The following is a 24236-nucleotide window of genomic DNA, read 5'->3' as shown; positions in this document are numbered from 1 at the left end:
ATGTGACACTTCGTCCCCCAGCACTCCATAACTGCTGCATCAACTGTAAATTTGAACTTAGTTAAGTTGTACAGGGCAATGCACTCTCCTTTATCCACTTAAATTTGAATCCATCCTTTTATAATTTAAATAATTTTAGTGCAAATTATCTTATTGTTTTTTTGAAAAAAAAAATATTATACGAAGTGTTTCTCGTGGACACCAAGGCCATCATTGAGATTTCGGAGGTCCTTTACAAAATTTATAAAACGGCTCCTCCTTAAGATAGTTCCAAAACAAACTTTAGGACTTACTGATTGTAAATTTACAAATATCATTAAATAACAAGTAAAAATACTTACAAGCATAACTGTCACTAAATAATCAAAAGCACTTCAATCTTAAACAATCAAATAAAAAAAAAGCTTAAAAACACTAACTTCAAAGTTTTACTTGAATATATAGCATTATTATGTAATAAATTGAAGAAAAAAAAATCGTTTTTAGGGTCTAGTTATATCGGCACTTCAAATATTTCATTATGCACTTCAAATTTTTATATTTAGAAAAAAAATTTACACTTATAAGGAGTGCACAATGAGATTTTATGCTTATGAAAGCAATTTTTATTTAATTAAGTAGCATTATTATATATAAATTTAGATGGCAACAATTTTTGGTGCCCCTTCAAATTTGAGGGTCTGTGCCATTGCACATTTCGCTCATCTTCAAAGCACCCTCTGGTGGACACCAATATCATACTCAATCACATCACATGGTTCTTGCCTTTCTTATTATAGTTTAGTTGGCAGTATGTAACTTTGTAAGGATGATCTCACAAAAAAACGATTGATTTAAGTCGTTGGACCATATTCTACGTCGTCGAACATGTCATATAACAATGTTGTTTTAATTTTCTTAGAAAAAGATGCCCTTTTTAAAAAGTCACCAAATAAATTGTAGTACAGGTGCAATGACGTAAACATCACATTGACGTTGAACTACTCATTTATCTAAATAAATATTATATCAAAAACCTAAATATTGGTAAACAACAGCAGATTGATTTTGGCTTTGTGCTTGTTCATGCATATAATATGGAATAAACTACAACATAATTACGTCAAAGGTTTGAATAAATAAATAAAAATATTATGTCGAAAGGGTATCTCTTTTTTTTTTAATAAAAGATTTTTAACACGCTATATTAAACAATAATAATAATAGTTATAATTAACCAAAAAAATAAAACTCGATTATTTATCTCTTGCGTGACATAAAGCGTGATGTATTTTGGTAATCCACTGAGAAATTGGTCAGTTGGTGCACCATATCACCATGCAACCTCAAAAAACAGCCGTTGGATTTAAAATCATAGTCTAAAGAATGCAAACAAGTTGCATGGGACTATGGTGTCAGTTGTCCATTGTCACGTCAGATGCTTGCATAACAGAAAATCGGAACGGGATCCCCTTCTCAGCATGGGGATCGGAGCTTACTGAGCAGCTCATCTGGAACTTTGAAATTTGATTCAACGACTACAAATAGAAGACCTCTTTAAAAATTATAATAATTACAGCCATTGGATCCAATTTCAAAAGTCCAGATGGGTTGCTCAGCAGGCTCCGGTTGAGGATCCGGTTCCCAGAAAATCTACATACATCAGGGGCATATTTAATTTGAATGATTGCTCTTGTGCAACATGCTGTCATGAGAAAAGAAATCGAACTCGGAATCTCAAGTGCAACATGCTATCATGATTCGTAATACATGAAAGAGTTTGCTAGTAAACCAACAAATCCAAAAATTAGTTGGCCTCTATTGAATATTCATCCTTTAATTTGAATACGTAGATCCCTTTTGGTTCTAAACATCCTGACTTGATTGGATTCGGTTGCATCTTGGGTTTCCTTGTACTCTTTGTTCTCATTCTCTGTCATCTTCTTGCAGCACAAGTCTCTTTCCCTCCCTTCCTCTTTCCTCTTTCTCTCTCTACACATAAACTGTTAATATAATAACGATATTTCTGATGAATATCTGATAATAATTGAGACTTTTTTCTTCATGGATGGCTTCAAATTCAACAGCTTTCATCCGGGGCATAAATTCGTAAACAAATTTCTATAGGGTTGTTCGAGTTTCGGTTGACAGTCTCTCCGATGCCGATGTTCCTGAATCTCTGGGCGTTTTTTGGTGCGGATTCCCCACAATCTTTCAGACGCTGCCTCAAAATTTTCTATCTGGTTTTTGCATTCGGCTCTGCTCTCTGCCTTGGTGCTCTTAAAAGTACCACCTTTTGCTTTTTAAGATATATATACCTATATGCATATATATTACAAATATACAAATATATATATGAGATGTTTTCTGCTGAATTTACTGGAAATTTTGATGGTGGGTTTTTGGGATTTTGATTTTTTGATCATATACGTTGCAGGTCTTCTGGTGGGACCCATATCTGCACTAATACTGATTTTAGGGAACGTTGGGATAATTCTAGGTTTGTTTCCTGCACATGTTGCCTGGACGATCTACACTCTCATAAAGTTAGTATCTTTCAAACTACTCCTTTTCCAATTTTTTTTTTTCAAATCTAATTTTAAAGAGATTTAAAACCTTTTTTTTGCTTCATAAATGTTTGGGAATTTGCAGGATTCACAGATTTGATGTACCACTTAAAATTGCAATTTTGTTTGCCTTGCCTGGCCTGCTGGGTATATGGCTGGGTTTGAGCATAGCTGGGAGTGTTCTGTTGGGTGTGGGATATGGCTTCTTGACTCCCTGGGTTTCCACTTTTGAGGCCTTTAGGCATGACAACCAGTACAAGAAATTCAAACATTGTATTCTTGTAAAATCCTTAATAGTTTTGGTATTTTTTTTTCTAATTTTTTTGTTTGAGTTAGAGTCGAATTTAGCTCTACTCATTCTGTTTCACTCATGCAACATTGTTAGGATGGAACTTGGGGGACTGTTAAAGGAAGCTGTACTGTAGTTAGAGACTTTGCAGACCTGTGTTACCACTCTTACCCGCTTTACTTGAAGGAGTTGAGAGAATCACCCGCTGCAGAGGAAGTTCGCACTCTAAGGTAATCATGTTGTGATTAGTGACTCGAATTGTTTTGCTTCTGTCATCAAATTATATACCAAACTCTAAATATAAACATTTCAATCAAACTCTAAGGTAACTGTGTTGTAATTAGTGACTCGAATTGTTTTGCTTCTGTCAACCAAATATGTATCCAAAGCCAAGTATAAACATTTGAATCGAACTCTAAGATAACGTGTTGTAATTAGTGACTTGGATTGTTTTGCTTCTGTTGTTAAATTATGTATCAAAAGCCAAGTATAAACATTTGAATCGAATTCTAAGATAATCGTGTTGTAATTAGTGACTCGAATTGTTTTGCTTCTGTCATCAAATTATGTAGCAGTAGCCAAATTTAAACATTTGAAATAGCATTCCCTAAAGCAGCGGTTTTAATCCGAGCTCAATTCTTTTTCGGGGACATATTGTAGGTTGATTCACATTCCAGCATGTATTATAGTTGGCGTGTTGGGGCTTATCGTGGAGATCCCTGTTTACACTGCAATTGCTGTTGTAAAGAGTCCCTATATGCTGCTTAAGGGCTGGTATCGGCTAATTCATGATCTGATTACTCGAGAAGGTCCATTTCTTGAAATAGCTTGCGTCCCCATTGCTGGTTTGACGATCATTCTGTGGCCAATTGTGGTTGTTGCAAGCATCATATTGGCAGTTTTCTCGAGCATTTTAATTGGATTGTATGCATCAGTTGTCGTATATCAGGTTTGCTTACACCAGACTATAATAATAGTAATCTCCTTGGCCTTTCATGATGAGTAAAATTATACATCTTTTAACCATTTGTGGATGCAGGAAAGATCTTTCAGGAAGGGTGTGGCATATGTGATTGCAATGGTGGCAGAATTTGATGAGTACACGAATGACTGGCTGTATCTTCGAGAGGGAACAATCTTTCCAAAGTTAATGACTTTCCTGCTTGTGAAATATTGTTCTTTGAGCTCATCATGTATTTACTGCACCTAGATTTTGTTAAATCTTTAATAGTAGCGGTCTCATTATGCGCAGCCAGGCCCAAATATCGAAAAAGAGCTGTCTCTCAATCACCGGAATTCTCTGTTCGAGGAAATCAGCTGGATGAAGGTAAACCAAGTGCTGCTCGTATGGAAGCACCTGCAATGCTTATGCCAAGTGTAGCCCATTCAAGATCAGTTAGAGCCGTTATACAAGAAGTGAAAATGGTTCAGGTATGCGTTTAGATTATCAGCTGTACTTTTTCTATGAGCCTGAACGCATCGACTCAGTATCTTTTAAAGAGTATTGATTCTAATGAGATCAGTATCTGACTAAAGGTTCTTTGCAAATGAATTTTTTTGCTTTAACGAAAATTATATCCCCAAACTAGCTATATGCAAGCTTAGGATGCATTCTTTGTGCCATGCACCAGAACCTTTTCGGAGATATGTAGTAATGTTGTAGGTAATGACAAGGCAATGAGTGCTGAGTGCTTCTGCTAGCACCGGAAACTTACTCTTTAAATAGCCCCTCCAAAAGATGTAGTAAATTTCCAAGGGGTTGGCGGGGGAAGGGGAAAGGGAGAGTGGGCGGAGGAGGTGGAGGAAGGGGTAAGGGAAGGAGGGTTTCTATCAGTTTTAGCTTCTAAAAGTATATGCATTTCGGCATTTGCCGTTGTTTAGCCCTCTCACTTGTTTTGTTCTGTGACACGAGTTTCTTGTACTTCAAAATGCAACAGATATGGGAAAACATGATGAGATCGTGCGAACTGAGGGGCAAGGCATTGTTGGATGATAATGTAATAACCACAACTGACCTCGATGAATGGTTGAAAGCAAAGAACAGCAACGAAGCATCAATTATCGGTGTTGGTTTGCCTAGTTATTCATTCTTGCAGACTCTGCTATGCTCCATCAGATCAAATTCAGATGGTTTACTGCTGCTGGATAACGTTGAAGTTAACTACTTAAATAGACCGCATGACAAATTGGTGGACTGGTTCTTCAATCCGATAATGGTCCTGAAGGAACAGATTAAGGTCTTACAATTGGCGGAGGGTGAGGTTAGATATTTGGAGAAAGTGGTTCTTTTTGGAAGCAATAATCCACAACGCTTAGAGGCTTGGGATAGCGGAAGTTTACTACCTCAAGACGCTGTAAGAGCTGCTCAAATCGAAGGCATTAGTAGAAGGTATGAAATATCTTCTATTCTATTTTCAACCAACTAAAATAACCAAACTATTCACATTCCATGGAGGAAAAAATGAACAAATTCATATGTCGCCAATCTTAACAAAGAGAGAGAGCAAAACTTATGCTCGTGTAGGGTAATACTTTATCTCCTACAGTCCAGTATGTTATGTTGTCATGTTATCAATCAAAGACCGAATCAACTTAGTCGATGATTTAAGGTGACAGGATAAAACCTGTTCTTAGTAAGTGGCATTGACAAACTCCGGAACTCTGGAATAAGCATCATTGCTTACGCTGCATCTGAATATCATAAAAAATTGAATCGATCAGTTTTGTTTTTCGGAAGCATATCATCTTTGTCTGGCCAATAGAAGCAACTGAACTTAGCATTAATATTTTCCCGTGTGTTCATGTTCTCACCTTGTTGTGGTTGTGTTTGTAGGATGATTGGAATGATGAGAAGTGTCTCAAAATTTCCCACTTACAGAAGGAAATTCCGGCACGTTGTCAAGACTCTACTCGCATATTCCTTACCCAAGGAGGCTTCAATCGAAGCCGGTTCTGTTAAATCTACCATCTCCAGTGAAGATGTTGTGCTGGATGAACCTTAAGTTATTTTCTTCCTTTTATTTACATTTCCCCCCTCCCCCCTTTTTCACGTTAGACTGTAATTATAATTTCTCAAGGGCATGTATTTTAGTTCATTTGTCAGATCATTTAGTTTATGAGTTCTTCCTTCATATTTTATTGGGGAAAAAAGGTTAAAGAGATTTTACCTTGGTTCATCTTTTTTACAGAAAAAAATGGGTAAATTCATAAGTTCAGCGCTCGCTCAAACTCATCAAGTGGGTGAAAAATTCATAGATGGAGCACGGTAAAAATTCATGAGGCCTTTTTTTTGGTAAATTGGATTCGTGGGGCTTTGGTTATGTCTGAGTTTTGAGTGCGCAATGCATATATGCAGATGGAAGAAGAGCAATCTTGATCTTCTTGAGGCAACATTTTCATAAAAATGGAAATCGTTGGCCAGAACGTTTTACTTATTGGGAAGCTCTCATTCATTCCATCGAGGGACTGGTTATATCAAATTGATTGGGTAGGGTTGATCCTTTTGTTAACAAAAGTCAGACATGCTATTTTGTAAGTGTCCCGTGACGATTTAATCCCAGTTTACGTTTTTTATTGGCGGATAAACAATCTGACTGTGGAAGAGTTTAGCTTCATAATTCTGCAATACCTAGTGAATGGGATGCCTCGACGCATTGGACAAGACAACTAGATTTGCGTGGTTGAGTTTTGACATTCTCAATTTAGCATCTTAAATATTGATGCATCTCATACAGGTGGTGTATTGTAGATAACCCCAAGCTATATGTTTCACAAAAATGTATTATGTTAAACTATTGTATGCATGCAATTTCTTGCTTAAAAGTTATAAGTTAAGCTACATCGATCCCTCCCATCTCAAAGAAAGATGTTAAAATTGTGAAAGAATATAATTAATGAAACGATCCATGCCATGCAGTGGCGAAGCCAGGAATTCTCGGGAGGAGGGGTGAACTTATATGCGTGCAAGGTTAAAGAAAAATGGCAACAACCAAATCTTTTTATATAGGAATGTCTTATATAATTAATCAATACAAATAAATTACAGTTGTTGTCGGCGAAGTTTCATGTCATGAAAACGTCGTATAATAGGATCATTATCAGTAAAAGCAAATACATCTCTCTCAATGTAAACAACCATGTTATCACTCAACCATTGATCTCCCATTTTGTTACGCAATGATGTTTTCACAATCTTCATAGCAGAAAAAACTCTCTTCACCGAAGCAGTTGCAACCGGTAACACTAAAGTTAATGTAAGAAACTTATACATTAACATGTAGCTTTCACACCTCCTGTTCATTTTGTGAGATTTAGGTTAACAAAGTTCATTTTAGAGGTAGTACGTACGAATTGCTTCGCGATAATTGGAGAATGATTTAAGCACTGTTTCTTATAGTATCCTTCCATTACGTAACTGTATAACAAAAGAAAAAAAAATATCTTAACTCTTAATCCTAGAGTAGACTATAGGGTAATATCTAATCAAATCATGAATTAATTAATCAATACTAACAATCATATGAATAATCAAGAATTCAATTTTTATTCTAAACCACAATTAAAAATTGAGTAAGTTGATTAAGGTTTATAGCGGTTACTGCAATCAATTTTTATTACTAGACCATGTGTGATTCAAGTTCCTATAATATATATAATGTATGAATCCTCTTTTATGTACTTCAAAAAAAAATCAATAATCATAGTATTTATATGAATAATCTATAATCGATAACCATAAATTTAAAAAAAAAATTAAAAATTAACCTCACTTGGAGCGGCTGGCGTGGCGTCTGGAGCTTGGTGGGCAACGGAACAGGACTTTCTTGTGTTCAATCCTGGGATTTGAGTCAATTTTGAAAATTGAAATCTGGGAATAAAGGTGGGGGGATGGGATTTGTAATTTCTGGGCAAGAGTGGGGGTAATAATTGAAACGGGTGGGAGGATTGGGATGGGTACCAGTGGCTCTTTAAAAAAAAATTTATTTGATTAATGCAAAACGACGTCGTTTACCAAACCAAAATTAAAAATTAAAAAAAGAACCTGCAAGCTCACAGTTCCTAGATTTGAACCATGAACCACCGTGGTTCCCAGATTCCGGCCGAACCAAAGGGGTTCAAGCCTCGCTCCTGCCTTTGTTTTCCGGCGAGCGGAGGGGCGGCCGCCCCCCTTCGCTTCTATGTAGCTTCGCCATTGATGCCATGGCCCATGTGTACAAGTTGTGGCCTGTACTATAGCTAGGAGATGACGATGAATAATAATAAGAGGAGATGTTTATTACATACTGGTATGGATACTGAAGTGACTTATAAAAAATAAAAAAAAGATAAAAAAAAAGAGATGTTTAAGTATGAATGTAAATTAAGATTTGTTTGTATAGAGGAATGACTCCTTAATTCAAGTATTTTTCGGACACTAAAGAGTAAAGACCCATTTAATAATCATTTTTTGTTTTGGTTTTTATGTTATTGATAGAGGTGAAACGCATAGGAGAAGGAGGGTGAAAAAGGGTAGACGAAGGATGGTGGAGAGGGGCAGAAGAAGAAATGTACAAGAAAATGCACACAAAATAAAAATAAAAATAAAAATCTATTTTAAGATGTTTTCACTTTCAAAAATTTATTTTAATTTGTCCTTACTCCTATCACTTCTTCGCCCCTGATTTACCTCATATAATTTATTTATATCTCATGCATTCAGAAAATAAAAACCAAAAACCAAAAACTAAGGGTTTTTTTTGCACAAACAACACCTGAAATTGTAAGCATGTGCGATATCACATGAACTTTCAACTTTTATTTTTTACCACATAGACTTTCTTAACTGTTAGAATTTACCACCTCATCTATTTTGCTGTTAAAACATGTCACATGTAGGGATATTTTTGTCATTTAACTTTATGGGACTGTCTAGGATCAAATTGGCTCCAAAATAATACTGAGTCAATATGGCGCCAAAATTGGGGGTTTGTATAACCACAGTTCAACAATTCCCTCCACAAGAGTTTGAATAAATTAAGGCGAACCACACATGTAATATCCCACATCGCCCAGGGGAGTGATCCTTAAATGTATATTCCCATCCCTACCTAGCACGAGGCCTTTTGGGAGCTCACTGGCTTCGGGTTCCGTAGGAACTCCGAAGTTAAGCGAGTAGGAGGCCAGAGCACTTCCAGGATGGGTGACCTACTGAGAAGTTGCTCGTGAGTTCCCAGAAACAAAACCGTGAGGGCGTAGTCGGGGCCCAAAGCGGACAATATCGTGCTACGGTGCTGGAGCGAGCCCGGGAAGTGGTCCGCCCCGGACGGGGATGTGACAAAATGGTATCAAAGCCAATCCCTGGCTGGAAGTGTGCCGACGAGGACGTCGGGCCCCTAAGGGGGGTGGATTGTAATATCCCACATCGCCCAGGGGAGTGATCCTTAAATGTATATTCTCATCCCTACCTAGCACGAGGCCTTTTGGGAGCTCACTGGCTTCGGGTTCTGTAGGAACTCCGAAGTTAAGCGAGTAAGAGGCCAGAGCACTCCTAGGATGGGTGACCTACTGGGAAGTTGCTAGTGAGTTCCCAAAAACAAAACCGTGAGGGCGTAGTCGGGGCCCAAAACGGACAATATCGTACTACGGTGGTGGAGCGGGCCAGGGAAGTGGTTCGCCCCGGGCGGGGATGTGACAACACAGGCACTTGCTGACCTACAAAAAAATCTTGAAAACTCATTGTAAATGAAAAACTAGATTTTTGAATAATGTTCCCTTCAATTCTTCAACCACCCTTGCCAAAATCAAATCGAAATCAACTTCTTCATTTCTCTTCATGACATGACTCCAACGCCACTATAAAAAAAAGAAAAGAAAAAAAAAAGACATTTTGCCTTCGTACAAATTGATTCCAGGTGATCTTAGGGAAGTGAATTGACAAAAATAACCCTCCACGTGAATGCGATGGTAGATTCCAACAGTTAAAAGTGGTAAAAATTAAAAATTAAAAATTCAGGCAATAATTGCACGCATGCTTGCAAGTTTAGCAGGTATTTGTTTGAAATTCCCCAAAATTAAATTGTTAGGGTAAATTACACAAAACCACCTCAACTATGAGTCGCATAACAATCTCATACCTCATGTTTTAAACATTGCAATGTCATACCTCATCTTATGAATTTGTTGCAATGTCATACCTCCGTCAACTTTTTAGTTAATTTTTCTGTTAAGTGCTGACGTGGCACGAGCGGGGCTACTCTTTTGCCAATTGGAATAAAAAATTAATTAATTAACAATAAATTATTTGTTATTTATTTAACAATTAATATTTAATTATAAACAAATAATTTTGTGGGGCCCTCATCCTAATCTCTCTCTTTCTCCCTTAAACTCTCCCTTCTCTCCCAATGCTCACCATCTTTTCTTTTCCGTGTTTACAGAGAAGCCAGGCCCCAGAGAACGGCCACCACTAAACCATCACCACAACCATGTCACTCTCTCTTCTTTTCTCCCCCAACACTCAACTCGCCGTTTCTTTAACCTCTCATCTTCTATGTACAACAACATAGATGAACTCCACCAACACTTTGCAGTTTTCCTATGAAAATCAGCCAATTCCTCGTCAGATTGGACGAGACTAGGACCATTGATCACTTCCTCTTCATCCTGAGGTTCATATTCGAGCATGGGAGGCTTGAATCTGCCTTGATTTCGCAAGAAACCAAAAACCCAGTTTTGGGTCGACAAGCTCAGGCCTTGTTTTGTGATCTTCATTTTGAGAAAAATTTCGTGTGTTTTGGTAGAGATTGAGGTTGAACGGAGCATAATTTTTCCAGCTAGTGGGTGGCTGTTTTCTAGGGCGCTTTGGAAGAGGGGGCCCACAAAATTATTTGTTTATAATTAATATTAGTTGTTAAATAAATAACAAGTAAATTTTATTAATTAATTAAATTTTATTAATTAATTAAATTTTAATTCCAATTAGCAAAAGAGTAGGCCCCAATCATACCACGTTGGCATTTAACAGAAAAGTTGATCGATGTATGACATTGCAACAAATTCATAAAATGAGGTATGATATTGTAATATTTAAAACATGAAGTATGAGATTGTTATGAGATTGATGACTATTTCTTTTGATTAAAAAAAACAAAGATATTTCATTTTTTACAAAGTTCCTAAAAGCTTAAGCCCACTAATGGAAAACTAGGCCCATAGTCCAATTCATTTTGTTTTGCATAGCCCATGATCAATCACAATCAACTGCCAGCGACTCATCGAAAGCTCTTTGTCGCATTCTACTCGCGAGAAGAATCCCAACGAACGAGGCACTTACTCGAAAAGAATATACAAATTAAGGAAACAAGTCAGTTTTGTTCAATAACTCTCGGTTTTTGGTTTTTAATAATTCTACACTGGTTGCAAGTAGAATTGGCTCCTTTTGGAATGTTTTCCAAAAAAATTTACTTGGTAAAAAAAAGTCGTTTTTGTAGTCTATTACTCTTCACGTATAAATGAGAAGTGTTATGATAAAACGTAGCTGTTAGCAAGTTTGATACCATATTTTTTATGGTGGGCTCGTTGTGCCTTTAGATCAAAATTTTCAACCCCTTAATGTAAAGTATGTTTGTATCACAAAAAAAAAAAAAAATCTTTCTTCGAAAGGAGTGTGTTGAAGCATACACAAGCATATACCCTAGGTCCTTTCGTTGGTGTCGACCATGCGAAAGCACTTGCTTTGTAACATTTTAATTCATTCTAACATAAATAAGATGACAAATTGATTCGCAACTGGTATCAACATTTCAACTTTAAAGTTTTGGGTTTCGATGTCTTCTTTGGACGGATATTATCTTTAATATTGTCAATCAACAAATTTTGAGGTTTTCTCATATTTGTCGGTAGATTTCATTTGCTTATACAATAAGGTTATCGAATCCGTACTACGTTTTCACTTTTCCATCTGTACGTTTCACGCTTTTAATTTTAAATAAGAACCCTATAAGTCTATAACTTCCCAATATTTAGCAATTATTAACAGTTAAAATAATTTCTTGTATTCTTGTGTAAACTTAGAGCAAACCTACGGAGCTAGCCAGATAGGCCTTTGTGTACTACACTACTTACCCTATTAACACTTCTTCTGACACCCACCTATTTTGTCTCTCTTTTCTTTTCTTGTTCACTCTATCATGCAGCAAGTTTCCAAAATATCATAAATGATCGAAACAAAAACAGAAAACCAAACCCTTTTTTCAGTAGAGTGAATGCTTCGCTTATAATACATGTCGAGCTGTTTAGGCAGATAAGTTGGGACGATATCAGCGTAATTAAGCCGATTTCGAAACTTTGACATGATATCAGATCGCATACTCCTTGACAACTTGTATTAGATAGTTCAACTTCTAATTGCACTGCGCCCTTTGTAGTAAAATCGAACAAGACAATATCAGCACGAATAGTAACGGACTGCTGACCAGGCTATGAAATCTTAACAAAAAATATAGAGTCAAGATTGTTACTGGATTTTCGGGCACTTGAAGAGAGAAAAAAAATTTTGAACTCTTGATTTGTGTAAAGTGAGCTAATAGAATAAGTTAATGAAAATCGCTAAATTTAATTAAGTGTTTCGGATCTCAGGTTCATTAGACCGTCAACTTTGGACATAGAGATCTGGTGAGAATCTTAGTTCCAAAATATGTACCATCCATCCCTCAGAAAGTACAGATGAATCCATCAGTCAAATTAAAAGCCTCTGATCTCTTCTCTCTACAAACCTTCCATATGTTGCCTTCTCTCTGTCTCTTTTAACTGTTTTGTAGTGTACACAGAAACCAGTAGAGAGTTGCAGAAGAGATTCAGTGAGTTTATTTAATTTTGCAGTCGGCTTTTTTTAACTTTAACCCAAATTAGTTTCCGATCTCCGTACAACAGTGGAGATAGATAAGATAGTAATAGTAAATATGCTTTCTTTCCAATTCCATGCTTTTATTTGGGATTTGTAAAAAGTGGATTCGGCCACGCACTGGGACATTGGTTGGTGATGGTGGATCATGGTGGATCAAGGGGATAAGATCATCACTTTTCGGCCTTCATACACGTGTCCACATATTTCAGGGTACATTAATTCACACGATAATTTACCCCAATTTCATGCTTTTTTTTTTAACTTCTTTTTTTATACATCATATAATGTGACGGTAATTTAAAGAAAAAATCTAAACATCAATCGTTACATAAAGTAATATATAAATATGATGTGAGACTTTAAGTAGATGGTCGCTATGATATCACTTATTTCCAAAATATTCAAAAATCATCTGCATGTATTGTTGGAACGCTACATTTCTGGAAAGGTAGTATTATCATCCTAGAACACAAATACGTGATATAATAAAATGTTGGTCTTTTTGGAGAGATCAGTTTTTTAGGTCAAATTTGTAAATCATATGATGTGTCACCAATAAAAAATAAGCACGTTAATCAATACTTAAGTAATAATCCAAGCATCAACAACCACGTCATATGATTTAAAAAGTTGATCTCCTTAATATTAATCAATAAAATATTGTTCTAGTACTGAGTTAGTATTATCGTATGCTGAAACATGATTAAAAGACATAACCAGTAGTATCTATTACTGTATTGATGTACAATACAAAGAGTGATTATACTTACCACGAGACAGTGTTTCAATACGATGCAGTAATTTCTCGGGTATGAGAGATGGAAGAGCATTGCAAAAGAATGAATAATACGAGATAGGTAGAGAGAATGAGACACCAGAAAATGAAGGGAGAACAGAATTCTAGAAGCTTTTGTTATTCCAACTCGTTTGTTCTCTTTCATACTCAGATCGTACGCAGAACAAACTGCTGCTGCTTCTTCTTCTAAATTAACTTGGAGAGCTAAAGCTTAGCTGTACATAATTAAAAGAAGATAAACAAAGCGAAGAACTGAAATTAATTAGCAGAACCTAATTAAAAAAAAATTAACAATGATAACAGATTATGCATGAGGATTATCGATCTTTATCGATTCCTTTCGATCACTTGTGCTTCATGGCTTCAATCGAATCCACTCGTATCGTCCTTCGAGGGGCTCGTCCTTCACAACATCATAATTATACCTGAAAAATTACCAACGATTTAGAAATTTCATGCTCGGATCGTGAGAAGGTTAAACCTAAATTCGTACAAAATCATAAATTTTATTTGTTTTTCAAAAAATGAGTTGAAATTTTACTTACTTCTCAATAAATTTTTGTTGGCTTTCCTTCTCCGTGGCAGCGAAGAATTCTTCGAGCTCCGACACATTCACTACCGGTGGTGATCGTCGTTGAGACTCCACCTCCTTTGGTTCCGCCGTCGATTCTGCTTCCGCTCGAACTTCGCTCGTCGGCGCCGTCATCTCTCTCCTGCAGCAAAAGCAAAAGAACGCACGCAAAGAGAGAGAGAGAAATGAATTGAGACACAAATAATTTGAGACAAGGAATTTAAATACATTTCACCTACGTGAAATTCGAATTTAAAACAAAATTAAACTTTTGAATTTTGAAATTTAAGATAGGATGCAAAAATTACAGTACTAAATGTTCCACAATTGTATAATATATATATATATATATATATGTGTGTGTGTGTGTGTATTTATGTATATACCTTTCATCTCTGCTGGAATTATACGTCGACGATTCGACCTGTTCACTCTCATCCGCCTGCAAAAAATATGAATTAAAAATTCCAGTTAATAAAAGCGCGACGAAACTGAAAAATTCAAAGAGTTGCAAGAGAATTGGAATTTATTGCCGAATTTATTTCACTAATTAATTTTGAAATTAATTCGAAAATTGTTCACCTCCGGATCTACGAACTCGAATTTTCTATCTTCCACAAGCACGCTCGAGCCGTTACTCGAGCAGCAGGAGCTCTCCGCGTGATCCGACGTCGAAAAATCGTCGTTCGACGTCCTCACGCTCTCCGCCTCCGCCTCGAATTTCGGCGCGCTCCTCACAACGACGACGCGTCGTCTCGGCTTCTTGCGCTGATCGACGTCATACGACGACGACGACGGCAATTCGACCGATTCTCCGTCCGCGCTGCCGGCCTTCCTCTTCCTCACCGCATTAGCTGACGTGGCAGCTCTAGCCAGTTCCATCGCCGAATTCTGCAAGCTCTTCGTGTTCTTGATTCACTTGCTCTTCGCCGTCTCTCTCTCTGGAGCTCGTCTAGAGAGAGAGAGAAAGAGAGTGCGATGACGACGATAATGATGGTTATGATGACGAGTCGGTTGGACGGCTGGGATTGATTTCGCTTATAAGTGCGGGGTGGCAAAAGGTGGTCCAGACTCCGTTAACAGTGACGGGGAATCTGAAAACGGGCGTTTTGACGGCGCCGTTACGTGGATCTGGGCCGCACCGAACATTCCTCGAATTGGACGCCGCCACGTGGATGGGGCGCACGTAGAAGATAACAGGAGGCGGTGAAATGTTTGCCTGCTGGACGGTTCAGGTTTGGAGGCTGTATGGTTGTGGAAGTTAGAACGGGATTCAGTGAATCACGCGCAGTTATAACAGAGCTGAATGACTTATATACCCTTGTGCTTATTTGGCAGCATCTGTACTGCCATCCGCTCGTTTGTTTTACTTGTTCTCCGTAATTACAAATGAGATAATGATTGTTTTTGCATGTTAATCTGCACGTTTAGGCCGATTAATGACTGTAAAGAAAAAATGATTAATTAGTTTTGGAAACTTATGGCCAAATTGCCAATGGGTGCTTGCATAGGAGAAAGTTTTACCGAACTTGTAAATTAAACAAGCATAAAGGATCAACCGCGTTATCCTCCACATTCTTCGTGAGAGTTCGACTCTTGACTTTCTAACCTTTAGTAAAAATAAATAAGAAATTTTATTTTTTAATCCATTAGGTAGAATAGTATGAAATTTGATAAGAAAGGTTAACAGTTTTTGATTTTGAAGCAACCTAAAATAAGGGCGCTATATATGCCTAATTATCAACATATTTCAGCCATAAATAGGGCAAATACAAGATTCACACATATGAAGAATATGACTTCTAGTGCTTGCAAACAAATATATGAAGATAAAAATAATAATAAGAGATGTTGCAAGACATTGCTGAAAGATATGAAGGATTCATAGAAACCACTACATCCAGTATTGCAAGATCATGCGACAGATGAAAGGTCTTAAACCTCATGGGATAAGAAAACTGACATGCTTTTATCTAGACATTGCAGAGAAGGACGCGGCTCCAGATCACCTCATAATCCTAAAGTACCATGCATTGAACAATAGATCCAACAAATTCAATCAGCTCATCTCCGAGACTCTAGTGAAGAACTACCAAATCGATTTCACAGTAAACAAACTCGCATATAACAAGGATATCAAAGTCGTGTAAAGTGAGACTGCAAAACTAGCCTAAAGCAAGACAACTCATACCGAGTTTTTTAAGTTAGGGGTGTGACATTCACGCACCCCATTTTACTTCTCACACACCTTTTTAATTTTCGATCATCGGATCAGATGAATTGAAGAAGATCAACGGACATAAATTATCAAGGGATGTGTGAGAAGTAAAATGGGATGTGTGGATAACATACCCCCTTTTAAGTTATAACAAGCGACAAAGACATAGACTCGAAAGAACTGCAGCACTCACAACCTTAAAACGATTCAAAAAACGCTAACACGTGGCTCGAATAAAACAACAAACAAAAAATAACACACAATTTTACTTAGCATGACCTACTCATCAATTCCTCGTGTACTCCTCTCAAACACATACCAGATAAGCGTCATCGTCATATATAACCAAACCTGGTTCCATAATGCTCTAGTTGACGAGTTCAATACGTTAGACGACTTTAGATAGAAACGAGCCATGACTCGAAAGCCTCGATAGCTTGTGGGATACGAAGTGGGAAATTTGTTTGTCCATAGGAAACACAAGAAATCAAGACAAACAAACACCAATTCAATGAAGATTTATCGAGACAAAAGAGATGCCAGGAATTTGACCATGAAAATCCGTCAAACAGAAAAGATCCGCTTGTTTCCTCTGCGATCAACGTTGCTTTGTAAAGATCCGCTTTTTTTTCTCTCTACGTCTCGCTAGGGTTTTGATTTGTTATCTACTTTACTTTAATCGCATTCTTTTTCACAATTAGTTGTATTGATTTGTTAAATATCTGTTGTTTAATCATCAAACAACTTTGCTAATCACTCGAAACTTTATGGATGACACAATCTGACATTAATTAAAGTCATCATTGTAGTAGTGCTTATACATTTTTAGGCACTACTCAGGTGGCGGGCAGAGGCCTAGCCTAGGCATCTAGATGGGACCTAGACGATTATTATATCACGTATAAATTAATGTCTACTTGTACTTTAAAATATATATAATTGTTGAGATACATAAGTTGTAAAATAGAATGACATAAATATAATGAGAATTGTTGCTGGCCCTCCACAATTCTCATTTTGCACTCTAAGCTTTCTATATTTAAAAAGAAAAATACCACTTGTGAGAAGTGCAAAATAAGATTTTTGGAGTGCAAATAGTTTCCATTATAATATTAGAACATTATTGAAAACATGAGGAACAAATATATAATGAGTCTTCGTCTAAGTATCCAACAAGTCTGTTACAATTTATTGAAAAAATAAAATGCAAAATGAAAGTTAATAATTGAGTAAACTGTCGATTTACCCCCTGAACTATCACCCAACTTTCGATTTGCCCCCTGAACTTTTTAATTGGAAAATTAAGGACTTAAACTAATTTTTTTGGCCGATTTGCCCCCTGCTGTTAATTTTTCATTCATTCCATCTAAATTTCTGTTAAATGGAAGCATATGCACAACATGTGTGGGTAGTTCGGTCACTTCATTCTTTAAAATAATTGAAAACCTTAGATTTCTAAAATATAAACCTATGCAAATATGTGTGATTCTATAGCTTTTCTGTCTGAAAGTCTAGTGAAATGACGCTTTTGTCCACAAATGAGAGTTACATGGTTTGCACATGATAAGAGTTAACGTTAATTTGGATGAAATTTATGAAAAACTAACGGTAGGGGGGAAATCGGCCAAAAAAATTAGTTTAAGTCCTTAATTTTCCAATTAAAAAGTTCAGGGGGCAAATCGAAAGTTGGGTGATAGTTCAGGGGGCAAATCGACAGTTTACTCTTAATAATTTTATATCTAAGTGAGAGTGCAAAATAAGATTTTTGGAGTGCAAATAGTTTCCATTATAATATTAGAACATTATTGAAAACATGAGGAACAAACTTATAATGAGTCTTAGTCTAAGTATCCAACAAGTTTGTTATAATTTATTGAAAAAATAAAATGCAAAATGACAGTTAATAATTTTATATCTAAGTGAGAGTGCGACCTAGGAGGGTCTATGTCACATCTCGGCCGGGGCCCACACCATATCCCGGGCTCGACTCCACCGTAGCACGATATTGTCCGCTTTGGACCCCGACCACGCCCTCACGGTTTTGTTTATGGGAACTCACACGAGAACTTCCTAGTGGGTCACCCATCATAGGATTGCTCTCGCGCAAACTCACTTAACTTCGGAGTTCCGATGGAACCCGAAGCCAGTGAGCTCCCAAAAAACCTCGTGCTAGGTAGAGATGGGAAGATACATATAAGGCTTAGAAGATCCACACTCCTGGGCGATGTGGGATCGTACAATCCACCCTCCTTAGGGGCTCGATGTCCTCGTCGGTACACATCCGGCCAGGGATTGGCTTTGATACCAAATTGTCACATCCCGGCCCGGGTCCCACCACATCCCGGGCTCGACTTCACTGTAGCACGATATTGTTCGCTTTGGGCCCCGACCATGCCCTCATGGTTTTGTTTCTGGGAACTCACATGAGAACTTCCTAGTGGGTCACCCATCATGAGATTGCTCTCGCGTGAACTCGCTTTTTCTGAGTTCCGATGGAACCCGAAGCCCGTGAGCTCCCAAAATGCCTCGTGCTAGGTAAAGGTGGGAATATACATATAAGGCTTAGAGGATCCACACTCTTGGGTGATGTGGGATCTTACAGTCTAGGTGGGCGCCTAAATAGATCTAGGCATTTTTATTTTTATTTTTGAAACACCCAGAGACTCATCGTGACGGTGACCAACCATCTAGCACCTAAAAATTGACTTTTAGAAAACTGGTATAATTTTAAGGACTGATCATTATCTACTTTGAGCTTAGAGAAATCACATTTTTAGGTACAATTTCCCTGTCCTTGGTATAGTCACCCAACCTAGAGTTCTACAAAGGGCATAAGCAATAATTTCTTTTGCATGCCATCAGATTTATACGCCTACAATATTAGGTTTTAGAGTACACTAGTACGTTTAACTATTTGCGTGACGAACAAAAGCTGGTCGCTCAAAGTGTCATTCTATCGCACAAATATCTGCTTGACGGAAACTTCATCGTGTAAAGCTCGTGAAAATAGATTTTGCGCGATGAACAATAGCATTGGTCGTAAAAACGTAGTGTGGCGGTTTAGCCTTCGTTGCACAAAATTTATAGGAACAAATGTGTTCGTTGCACATACCAGGATACAAACTTGGGACGACTAGTATTCGTCTCTCAAAACTTTGCACGACGAAACCTTTTTACTTGCTATAATATTGCGAGACAAAGGTTTTCGTCATGCAAAAATTTAAAAAAATTCAATTTAATTTAATTTTTTGTTTTGTTTTTTATTTTATTTTATTTTGTAATAAAATTAAATTGCAATAAAAAATGTAATGAAGAGAAAAATAATTTATTTAAATAAATATAAATGTATGTACAAGGAAAATGTTTAAAAAGTAAGGGATTACAAAACTAAGAAAATAATGCGGCGTAATCTACGGGGTTGTCATTCGGAGGTGGTTGGAAGGTCTCATGGTTGGGGACGGGCTCAGAGGTTGAAGGGGCAGAGTTGTGGGCATGCTCAGGTTGGCTCGGATGTCGACGGCAGACGAAGATCCAGGAGACGAATGCTGGACTGACTGAGGGCCTATACAATCTATGACATCTAGCTCTTATATGAGGTGAGCTGAGTCTTAAGGTCAGCCACCTCTGTTGTCAAAGGTGTCACCTGACTCTTTGATTGCAATGATGAAGCGGCTCTAGGTTCTCGCCGCCAGGCATTCCCCATCCCTCTACAATACGTCCCCGGCCTCCGTTCGAGAGTATGATCCAAGGTCTCTGTAAGGATTTGAAACCCTGCATCTTTTGGGGGATCCACATACTCGAGTGGAGTCTCGAGAGGAAGTTGGGAGACAGACTCCTAAAGAACCAACTGCCTCTTCTCCATCATCGTCGCCTGTGTAATATAACATGAAAATATTAATAATAACATTCAAATAATAACCATGATACTTGAATGCGTAAGATAGTAATTACAATTAAAGAATACTTATATGAAGTGACTCAGCCAACTCATACCCGTGTCGAACATAAACGTCGCTGAAGACATCAATCTCCGGGAATTTTGAACCCCTTTGAATAGAACAAGATATGAAAATTGTTAGTACGAAAAAAAAATATTATTGACATATTAAAAATTGAATATGAAAAACTTTATTATTATCTGCCACCGCGCCTCCATCCTATATGAGAAAGGCCTCGAATTAGAATGGTGGAGAAAAGTCTTCTTCTCCCGATTACTCTTGTTGGCTTTTGCCTTCTTCTGTTATACAAAAAAAAAAAAACATATTAGTTCTAATTTAAATGAAATATAAAAAAATCAATAAACATTAGTAAGAAACCTATAATACTTTTAAATTTAATATAAAAAACGTACCACATAGCCAGGTTCCTAAAAATGACTGCAGAGCCACACTCAATTATCTTCCCGATCCTCAAACCCTTTCAGGTAACCCTCCTCAAAAGTGACCTGCGGATCATGAAATGTCTCAAAATATTGGTGTAGGTTGCTCTTCCACTACTTGTACCGTTCAGCGAAAAGCCTGTTGATGTACCCCCAACATAACGTCGTTGATGTCGTCGAAATTGTAGTTCGTCTGCAATGTAACAAATTAATTACATTCATTAAGTAATATAAATATATAAAATTTTAAGGAAAAACAATTAAAAGGTAGGATACTGACAACTGTGTGCGCACCTTCGTCCTCACCTTCGTCTGGCATCGCCTTCCAAGACTTCCATTGCATAGGGCAATAGATCCAAATGACGTGACCAATGTCGTGGGTCAATGCACTATGCTGCTCCGGCATTGGTGCAGCCCGATGCCGGTCGTCGTATCCGATCGTGATACGTTCATTGGGTCACCGTCTTCAACTGGTGACAAGGTCCCTGAGTATTTTTCTTTGCTGCAAAAAAATAAAAAAACATTCAAACAAACACAACAAATAAAACTGAAATTCCAGCAGAACCTCCCCTAAAATTATAACAATTCCCAAACCTTAGACATTGTAATGAATAATATATGATATCCAACAACAATCACAACAATTGAATAAGCCAAATTTGGACCAAATGCACAATTGCATTATGTAACAATTTTGATTGAAAGAAAGCCTGGTCACTTAACATTTGTACTAAGACACTAGTAATAGTAATTTCCAATAAGCTGGAAAAACTACCAAAATATAAATTCATATGCAGGATCACGTCATGGAAACCACTAAGCTAAATGTTTGTGCGGATCATAATAGCTCAGCAAAATTCTAGAAACAAGAATACAAAAATGACAAAGAATTATTATGGAAAATTCAAAACAACTTTAGTAAAACAAAGGAAAATGGATACTCCAAGAAGCACAAAGGTAATGTAAGATATGCTATTAAATTTAAAAGCAGCATCTGGCTCTGGCGTGCCCATGTTTGGCTAGTCCCTTTTCTAGTCAGCAAAAAACTTACATATGACTTATAAATGTCTATTAACTATTTTATGGCAGTTTGATGATTAATAAGAACCAAACTAAGTGTAGCTCTTTTAAATTTACTGTTAAATTGACAACTCATGGCATGGAGAGACAAACTTGATGAAATAACCATTCCAAATTGATTAAGAATAGAATGAACTGAATGGGTTTCTGAAAACTTGACCAAAGTGAGTTACGTATCATATATCTTCTACATCATTGATTCTAATAGTGGGTCACCCCTATTTGGACTAAATTCACAAGGAAATAAAGGGAATTATTTAACTTTAACTGGTTATAACCCTAAGGCATCAGTAGTGGATGCCGATGCCGTGTCGGGTGGCACTAGCAGGTAGCGCCACTGAAGAGGCTGATGACGTTGGCACCTGGGAGACATGGGGACCAATCGGATCAACCGGATCCAATGAATTAGTCGGCTTGGGGTCCATTTCTGCTGGAGCAGTGGCGGTTGCAGTAGGAGGCAAGGGAATCGAACGGGGTGCAGTCGTCACCTCCTTACGACTTTTAATAAGTTGCAACATCTGCACAATTAGAAGAAAAAAAATTCAATGCATATATAGAGAAACCACAAATTAACAAAATATGAAGAAGAAAAACAGTTAGATTTCTGCAAACACAAAAATTGACACACTAATAGAAAGAAGAAAAGCACATAGTCCAACTAAATGGGAACTTTCAGAGAGTGGGTCGTACACCAGCCAGTCATACACAAGATGGCATTTATTTCTTCGATTGTTGATTAAACCAAAATTTGTGAGGACTCTACCATAAATATTTCATAAGCTTTCTTGAAGCTTGCATATCTTGTGCAATACAATAATATGAAGAAGTAAGAACACAACATAACATGAGACTAACTGTTAATGGAAGAATCTAAAACAACTTCTTATTAGCATGGATCTTGTCCATCTTGAAAACAAAATAAATTCCACAAAATCTAGTACCAAAATTATAAGCTCAAGTCTAATGCTAAATTAATTTTTCAAAATGCTTTGAAAGTCAAGCTTATACTTCAAGCCATAATTTTTTGCATAAAAATGGTTAAGAAAATAGTGAAAATACAAACTTTTAACCTTAATTCTTACAAATTGGGACTGATGTACATAAAAGGATAAATCTTTCACACAAATGTTCCTGGAACATGTAAGCTGAGTTGAATCTAACGACATATACCAGAACTATGGTGCTTGGTTGAAAAATTATCAAGTATGACTACAGAATATTTAGGACCTACCCTATAATTACAGATCAAGAATGATCTTTTAGGGACACATAGGACATGAAATTAAGAAGTAAAAACACACTTTCAGATAAAGAAGCTGCAAAAATTAGTGAGAAAGAGAGAGTTCCTTAGAAAAAAGAACCAATCAAGAAAAATGCAATTGTACTACATAGTTCACCAATTCCAACCAACACAATTCACCAATTGAATATGTGAAAAGTGTAGTCATGAAAAATGCAACTAATAGAGATTAACCCAATATGATTTATTCATAATTAAGTCATAATTCCAATCCGAATTTGAATCTAAAAATTACAAAAGTCTCAGCATAATCTTACCCTAATTTGATTAAGTCATGAAAAATGCAACTAATAGAGATTAACCCAATCTGATTTATTCATAATTAAGTCCCAATTCCAATCCCAATTTGAATCTAAAAACTACAAAAGTCTTAACAATTAGAAAAAAAATTCAATGCAACAAAATATGGCAACTTTTAAGAACCAAATTTGTTGCTCGAGAACAATAATATGCGGTCAGGGAGGAAGGAAAACAAAGATTTGACACAGAAAGTAGGACCACTGTTACATGTGCAAACAAAACTTAAAGCTTGTTAAGACAATTTAGTTTAGAACGATTCCGTAACAAAATCTCATCACAAAAGTTAGGTCAATGATGCTAGTAGTACTCGAAATAGTATGAGGTCATTAAGCACAATAATATGAGGTCATTAAGCACCCCCTAAATTACTTGAAATAGTATGCACTGTTACAAAATATTTTGCCAAAAGACCTGAAATTGTAAACACCCAAATGATTATATGTATACAAATATGTCTGTAACTAAGAACACGCACCAAAAAACTGCCATGCCATACATACATTCAATTATACATAGAGGTTTAATCATATACAATTATTTTGTGTATCTTTCTAAACATTATAACCCTAATTGTAGAACCCTAAAGTAGATTAGAACCCTAGTTCTAGAACCCGAATTCAAAGCAATTGTCAAATCAAAGCAATTATTCAAAACATTAGAACCCTAATTCCTAATTTGACTAGAGTTAAGTAAATTGAAATTTACCTAAGAGAGAGAGCGCTGTAGAATGAGGAAGAGAGAAGGGGTGCCGGAAGAGGAAGAGAGGGTGCGAGGGGGAGCTGAGGGAGATGGGTGTCGGAGGGAGAGTTTATAAAGAGAAGAGGTGAGGGGAAAGTGGAAAAGTGTTTGCGATTTCAGTTTAATCTCGACTCTCG

The 24236-nt window shown here is 36.9% G+C and overlaps 2 protein-coding genes across 3 annotated transcripts; one reads left to right on the top strand and one right to left on the bottom strand.

Annotated features, from left to right (window-relative positions):
• The first annotated feature begins 1634 nt into the window (after positions 1-1634).
• On the top strand, positions 1635-6045 carry LOC126609970 (uncharacterized membrane protein At3g27390-like). 2 transcript variants are annotated; one of them, XM_050277902.1, is made up of 9 exons: positions 1635-2265; positions 2417-2525; positions 2632-2848; positions 2932-3065; positions 3496-3784; positions 3875-3981; positions 4092-4266; positions 4773-5224; positions 5669-6045. In XM_050277902.1, exons 1-9 carry the CDS (start codon positions 2139-2141, stop codon positions 5835-5837), a joined length of 1779 nt encoding a protein of 592 aa, XP_050133859.1. In that variant the 5' UTR covers positions 1635-2138; the 3' UTR covers positions 5838-6045. The 2 variants fall into 2 exon arrangements, with proteins under 2 accessions (XP_050133859.1, XP_050133866.1); XM_050277909.1 differs by having other exon boundaries at positions 1640-2265; positions 2632-2827; positions 5669-6001.
• Positions 6046-13600: 7555 nt separating this feature from the next.
• LOC126609981 (cyclin-dependent kinase inhibitor 7-like) lies at positions 13601-15505 on the bottom strand. The gene is made up of 4 exons (XM_050277921.1): positions 14668-15505; positions 14472-14527; positions 14060-14227; positions 13601-13939 (listed from the first exon to the last, which is right to left on the bottom strand). Exons 1-4 carry the CDS (start codon positions 14965-14967, stop codon positions 13870-13872), a joined length of 594 nt encoding a protein of 197 aa, XP_050133878.1. The 5' UTR covers positions 14968-15505; the 3' UTR covers positions 13601-13869.
• Between the last annotated feature and the right edge of the window lie 8731 nt (positions 15506-24236).

Source organism: Malus sylvestris, chromosome 2 (genome assembly GCF_916048215.2).
Source record: "Malus sylvestris chromosome 2, drMalSylv7.2, whole genome shotgun sequence".
NCBI lineage: Eukaryota > Viridiplantae > Streptophyta > Magnoliopsida > Rosales > Rosaceae > Malus > Malus sylvestris.
Note: the sequence above shows the minus strand (reverse complement) of the source record. Positions and strands in the feature narration are given on the sequence as shown.